At 42.0% G+C, this 7,191-nt stretch overlaps 1 protein-coding gene across 1 annotated transcript; it reads left to right on the forward strand.

Moving 5' to 3' along the window:
* Window positions 1–1,180: 1,180 nt before the first annotated feature.
* Window positions 1,181–6,688, forward strand: pid1 (phosphotyrosine interaction domain containing 1). Its single transcript, XM_010796576.1, has 2 exons — window positions 1,181–1,453; window positions 4,302–6,688. The coding sequence occupies exons 1-2, from the start codon at window positions 1,181–1,183 to the stop codon at window positions 4,779–4,781; spliced, it is 753 nt and encodes a 250-aa protein (XP_010794878.1). The 3' UTR covers window positions 4,782–6,688.
* Window positions 6,689–7,191: the final 503 nt, after the last annotated feature.

Below are 7,191 nucleotides of genomic sequence, written 5' to 3' on the forward strand. Positions count from 1 at the left end.
GGGGGGGAGCCAGGAGAGGAGGTGGGGGGTGCTGATGAGGGTGTCAGATTGCTGTAAATGTTGCTGATTTTGGTTTGGAAAAACGAAAGGAAGGAGTTGCACTGTTCGGTGGTGAAGGACGAGGTGGCGTTGTCACAGGGTTTGAGAAGTTTGTTGATGGTGGAGAAGAGACGCTTGGGATTGCTGGAGACCGGGCTGCTTTGAGTGCATTACTGTACTGCTGGAGATAGTCTTTGTAGATTTGAAGATGGACTGTTAGTGTGGTTTTCTTTTGTTGGCGTTCAAGTTGACGTTTCCTTGATTTCATTTGGCGGAGTTCGGGGGTATACCAGGGGGCGGAGTGTATGAAAGAGACATTTTTTGTTTTTGTGGGGGCCAGTTCATTGAGACAGAAGGAGAGGGTGCTGTTATAATAGTCCACAAGTTCAGATGGGTTTTCAGAAAGTGGGATATAGATTTACACACAATCCACAAGGATAGTAATGCTAGGCCACACACACACACACACACACACACACACACACACACACACACACACACACACTTTAATCATTGTCCCTTTGTTTTTGGACTCTTAATTGACCTCTTATCAAAACAATTCTTGTCCTTTTTCTTGAACGTTTCTCCCCTTACTGTCTTCCTTTTTTCTCATTATATCTTCTATGCTTGTTTTTTTATTCAATGTTTCCTTCCTTGACAATTCCTTGACAAGAGAAGTTTTCACATTCCCTGTGATTAATGTCAACTTAAAACTTTATCTATAGAGGACAAGTCATCCTCAGGAAAAAGCTAATATTTCCCTTGGAAAGACAAGGCGACATCACTCTGAATTCAGTCAGAATATAAACCTGCTGCAACTCTTCCTCTTGGCTCTTCCTCCCAACGTTATTTATTCAGGCACATTAACTGGACCATTTCCACACCAGAGACTGTACAGCAGAAATATATAGTTTTAAGAGAAAAGCATTAACTGTCTTTCTGGCCACCCCCCAACCGCTTTAAGAGAATAAAAACCTGGCGAAGCGTTCAACTAGGAAGCAAGAAATCAGTAGAAACGATCGCAGTTTAAACAAGAAACTCAATATGAAAATAGGAGAGAAGTGCACAATGATTCTTTATTGCTGTCTGACACACAAACACAGCGCTGTGGATGCTTGATGTGTCTTGGCGGGGGCTTTGGATGTGTTGGCTGGCTGGGCGACTGACCGCTGTAGAGCTGAGGGTGTCCGTGTGGTCGGATACAAACCGCTCTGCCTCCAGGCGGCTCCTCAGACCTGTGGTGCTCGGCTGGATGATGGATAGGGCAATGCCCCCTCCCCCCCCCCTGCGGTCAGCGCAAATGAAAACCAGGCGCGATGAGGCAGCTGCTTTCTCTTCTTCAATATCTTACTGCGAATCTACGTCGTGTTGCGCTGCCATCAGGGGGCTAATGAACCCTAGTGGGAGCTTCAGGGTCAGAGGGGTTACTTAAAAAATGTTTACCGTTTACAGTTCACTAGTTCCATAAAACAATTGAAAAGTAATGACATCTGATTACTTTCAGTTACTTTCGGATTAACTGTGACCTAAGATTTTCATTGCCATAACTACACTGTAGCTATGTACAAATGACAATAAAAGACTTGAATCTTGAAACTAGTTATCAAATGAAATACAAAGTGTTTCAAAGTGATGTCACTATGTTAACGAAGTAAACAATGGAGTTTAATGGAGACTTTTCAAGCATGATATCACCTCTTTAAGGTTTATATGTGTATGTGTTTGGATGAGAAACCGGTTTTGCTCCATAGCTTTAAAAAGAGCGCATGATTAAAAAAAATATTTGGCAATTTGATTGCATCCTTCCCACAAAATATTGTTTTGTATGGCTTATAGGTTAATGCTAGTCCTGCTCTACATATGAATGAACTTCCCGTCTTACTGAGAGGCTGATCTGAGTGACTATCTGTCTACTATGAAAGATCGTATTCAGTGAAAGTCAAAGTGGAGAATGAGGGCAGGTATACTATACAACACTTGTGAAAGAAGAGAAGCAATAAAACAGGATCTTTGCCTCTGCTTTGTATCATTTTCTTTGGCTCTATATATCTTTTGATATGCTTGGTGAACCTCTGCTTTAGTTATATAATAAAACGTTAAACTTATATGTGATGGTTACACACATTTCCTAAGGGAATAATGTTATCAAAACCACGGCCTGGCTTGACATTGACAGATGTGCATTGAGCCATGAATTCAAGCCAAACCTTCCATAAACGTTCCAGACTGTTATGCGATACACATCTCTCCTTTTATTATTCACACTTATCATTGCACTCGTGTTATCTGCAGCCATGTGTGCTGCATGTAATGAACCCTTGAGAGTGAGGAGTATTCCCTTGCTCCAGTATAAACACAGACAGGAGTGATACCGCTCTGAGTGTTTGACTCGTAGCAGGCTCCTCCTCTGTGTATTTTTATAAAGCGATAAAGGACACCATGCAGAGAAAGCGCACAAGTCAGTCATTATTCCTGGACTGCCCTCGATTTGGCCACGTTCCCTTAGAAAACTCAGGCTTTGTTCCCTTCTTATCTCGCTCCATCTCCTCAGTCTATCGCTCTCCTGGTATGCGGTGTCATTACTACGGTGTTCAATGGTCCTTGTTGCAGCTCAACTCTGTTCTCTTTGTGAAAGACCCCACACACATCCTTTAGCATGCCACCACAGAACATTTTTAAAAGCCTCTCATCACTACAACACAAGTGTTTAGGTTAATCAACCTCAAGGTGTACATGAACATACTGTAGGGCTGCTCGATTATGGCAAAAATCGTAATCTCGATTATTTGGGTCATTAATTGATATCACAATTATTAAAAACGAATATCCATTTACTTTTTAACAGTTGATTACCTTGAACTTTAAGTATAATTCAACTGAAAAACCAATAAAAAAAGTAATTTAAAAAAAATAAAATAAAAGAATAATCGTTTTATTTCAATTATGTTGTTTTCATAATCATTGCAAGCCAAAATCGTAATTGCGATTAAAATACGATTTATTGAGCAGCACTACATGAACATGGAACTAATTACCTCCAGAAGGGAAAAGGAAGAAAGTCCACTCTTTATTAACATAAACACCTTTTTGGCAACAGTTAGGACTATTTTTAACCTGAATAACAGTTGCAAATCACAGCAGTGAATCGACATCGTTAGTATCTTGATGTTAAATGTGAAAAATGAAGACATCTGTATTTGGCAGAAGGTTGATTTCTATAGATACTAAAAGATAAAGGCTGGGTCCCTATTTTTGTATGTCAATGTTTTTTGTTGATACCCGTTTTAATTATTGAGGTGTTCCCCAGGGGTCCATACCTGGCCCACCGTTGTTTACATTTTGCATATTTTTGTCAGTCAGTTTATACCTAACCCTAACCATGATGTCCTCTTCTATGGAAATGTACATCATTTCATTTTGACTGAATGTCAGGATTCCCCTGACTTGATTGGACGTTTTTTTAGATCACCTGATGTACGTTTTGATGCATTTTACCTCGTGCACAATCAGGGTGTGACAAGATTCTTTCTACAGGTCTTAAAAAGAAGTGAAGAACTAGACATTCAGGACATTTTGATCCTCTCTTGACCAAATACAAACCTAATTTCAGCCAGAAAACGTGTTAGGTCCTTTTACATTGCTGTCTTTACTTATCCATTTGAAGATGCATGCTTAAAACCATGCTGAAGTTGAAAGATTAAAAATCACCTTTCTACTATGCATCAGAACAGATTTGTAGTACTATTTATGCAAGATGTATTTTTCTTGCCTAGCGCCTGCAGGCCTTTTCTTCATTAATGTATTTTTTTTTATCTATGCATTTCTATATTATTGAAGAGGCATTTCATTTTAATTGAAGGTGCATTTTATAATCAGTATGGCCACATTTGTGCTATTCAGACACTTCTTTGGAATCAGCACCGCCACAAACATCTTTTAAATTGTTTCTTGAAAAACTCTTGAATAATCTTAGATGAATATTGAAATATGTTTTATCTGTTTCTGTCCCTCAACTGTGTCTTTTATTGGTAACTTTGTCTGGTAAACTATGTTATAAATCATCAGGGACAGGGAGAAAGCCCCCTTTCAGGATTTTAAAGGGTTTTTGGATTTCAGCCCTGTTTATTTTTCATTTGTCGCTTACATTTTTCGTCAAGTGAAAAACTGAAGACATGATAACTGTGTATTCATCGCTTGCTCCATATGTATGTTTGTTATAAATGGTGTTGTTCAAAAGTGTACCTTTGTGTGTCTTCCTACAGGTGGCCTACCTGGGTAAGGTGACTATCTCTGGGACTCAGTTCCTGTCCGGCTGCACAGAGTCCGCGGTGGTGGGTCTGGTGGAGCAGCACGGCCAGCAGCAGTGTAACTCTCTGCTGGAGATCCGGCCCTTCCAGGTGCGTCTCCACCACCTGGACGGGCACGGCGAGGCCTCGGTAACCATGGACACCTACCAGGTGGCGCGGATCGCCTACTGCACGGCGGACCACAGCGTCAGACCCAACGTGTTCGCCTGGATCTACCGGGAGATAAACGACGACCTCACCTTCCAGATGGACTGCCACGCCGTGCAGTGCGAGAGCAAGCTGGAGGCCAAGAAGCTGGCGCACTCGATGATGGAGGCTTTCCGCAAGACTTTCCACAGCATGCGCAGCGACGGACGCATCCACAAGAGCGGCTCGTCGGACGACTTCGCCGACGACTCGTCCTCCCCTGAGGACTCGACCCCGGACGACGGTTGATCTCAAACGCGCCTGATTTCCTGAGGCCCATCCTAACAGAGTGGAAGGATGGACAGATTACCTTCTCTCTCATCTCCCCCCTACTTTTTCTTTCTGTTATCAATTTGGAACAATATCAACCGACCTTGTGAACCAACACGCCCAGGATAGTTAAGTTTGGCAAGGGAAGGTAGAGTTACAAGGAGTTACAAAAGACCTACATTTACACACAGGGATAGCAAAGTGCTGCCACTTTGAGTAAACGGTCCTCGAAGACCTAACGGGGGGCTTCAAGGACCTCTGCAAACGCCCTCAAGAGATTCACTCGACGTTTCCATCTACATCTTCAAACCACTGTTACTCTTGCACTCAGCAGAGACTCTGTGTGTGGTTCTTAAGCTTTTTCCCCCAGGAAACAACAACACACTTTTATTCCCTGTTCTTCTGACCCCAGATCTATTGCTACTCTTGCCATGTAGGGACCTCCACAGAAATAGGTGTGTTACCTATTTCGAGGTCCCAACCCAGAGTTTATGAGACTATTGGAGCACATAAATTCTTTAAATGTTGAATCTCTGTTACAATGCCTTCGACCTTGGTAAAAGCAAATGAGGATGTGAAAGAAAAGAAAAGCCTTTAAGCACTATAACTATCATGGTACCATACCCAACATTTCTTAATTTTAACACGATGGAGACACAGCTTCTACCGCTGTGTCATTTTAAAGGTACTTATAGATCCAGCACCTTTTTTAGAAAATAGGTGCTAGAGACTGTATATTTTATATTTGAGAAGTCCTCACAGGCCTGACCGCGACTCCCTAATCAGTTCCTTTTTTGAGTATACCAAAATTCAGGCTGGATTTCTCCTCTCAGATTATGTGCCTCACTTTCCTCTCACATTAGTTTGGTCTCTTACCCAGGTCCTTGTGTGTATGTGTGCGTGCCAAACAATTTGTCCGTGTGTAATTGCTTCTGTACTTAGTGTATATGAATGTACATGTGAGTGCTTGCATCTCTGTGTCTGAAAGATAGGGGGAGGATACGAATAATTACCTGGAAGACTTCTCAAGCATCCGTTTTTGATGCGTTTAAAAAAAAATCAAGACATGGTACTGTGACCATTTGCCAAGTTTTCTTACTTTTATCTCGTATGAAATGAGTCTGAATGTGCAAGTCGCTAAAAACACAGCCGTCCAACGTAACGACTGATGGCCTCTGCTGAATGTACGATGAGTCCAACGTGCTGTGAGCGCCTCCCGCCATCGCTTCAGTGTCCCGCAATGTCCTCATGCTATCACAGAAACGCTGTACGGGGCAGTGGGTGACCAGGGTCCCTCTGCTGCCCTGCAACGATACACCAATGTGGGGCAAAAACTCATCAGAACCCCTTCCTCTTCTTTTCTAACGGGACTGTATTGGACGCTATCGGTGGAAAAAGCCTTCGGTCAAACTGACTCAGAAAGATCAGGTGGCTCTGGTCAACACACACACATAAATATACACACCTACATACGATTATACACACACATTGTAATTGAGTCTTGCTCAATAAGCTTATGTAAATACACATTTATCACTTTCCAAATATTACAGCATAAATGTTGATAGCTATTTTAAATAATAAAAAAAAATGTTGAGAACCATCATACGATACAGAAACAGTGTTATAAAACCTACTGTGAATAATAAGTGGAGAGCCTGATCGCGGTGGCTGTGCGCGTGTGTGTAAGTGTGTGAAGGTGAGGGGTGTGTATGGACAGGCCAGAGGGGGGGCGAATGTTTATAAGGCTGTAGATTACTGTGTCATGTCTGTCTGAGAGCTCAGACGCGCTTTACATGTTTGAAAAATGTTACCTTAAGTGTTTTATATACAGTGTTTGCAAAGATCAAGAAACAATTGCATATAAAGTATTTACCAAGAACCAAGCGCACGATGGTGTGGTGTTTTCTCTCATGGGTTACTCTCTACTAAAATAAGTTTTTATCCTTTAAAGTCTCCCCTGATTTGAATCCCCTGCTGTGGCTTCATGTGGGAGGGTAAACACAAAGCATGTTCAGCTGCAGGGTGACCAGATGATTCCCTGACAGGCTGCCAGGACAGATGTAAAGCAGTACCACGCTAACACATGTTGCAGCAAACTGGAACACGAAACTATTCAAGGTATGAAATCTGTACTGGGATGTCTTGTGTGCTTTAACAGGGGCCACATGATGCTAATTTTCAGTTTTCTATCAGTATTTAGTGTCTCCACTGCGACGTTTCAATGCTTTAATGTTCAAAAAACTCTTTATTTCTCTCATGCTGCAGCACCTCTTTTCACCCTCTGTCTGAAACCAGAGCCTGCTCTGATCACAATGTGTTGGAGCACTAGCCAATAGAAGTGCAAGTGTTAGATAGTGATGTCACTATGTTCAGGAAGTAAACAAAG

The sequence above is a fragment of the Notothenia coriiceps genome, unplaced genomic scaffold (assembly GCF_000735185.1).
Source record: "Notothenia coriiceps isolate Sejong01 unplaced genomic scaffold, NC01 NC01_scaffold00037250, whole genome shotgun sequence".
NCBI lineage: Eukaryota > Metazoa > Chordata > Actinopteri > Perciformes > Nototheniidae > Notothenia > Notothenia coriiceps.

Coding starts and splice junctions, on each gene's coding strand:
- pid1 (XM_010796576.1), top strand. CDS start 1,181: ATGTGTTGGCTGGCTGGGCGACTGACCGCTGTAGAGCTGAGGGTGTCC. Junction 1,454..4,301: donor ACCCTAGTGGGAGCTTCAGG/GTCAGAGGGGTT, acceptor GTCTTCCTACAG/GTGGCCTACCTGGGTAAGGT.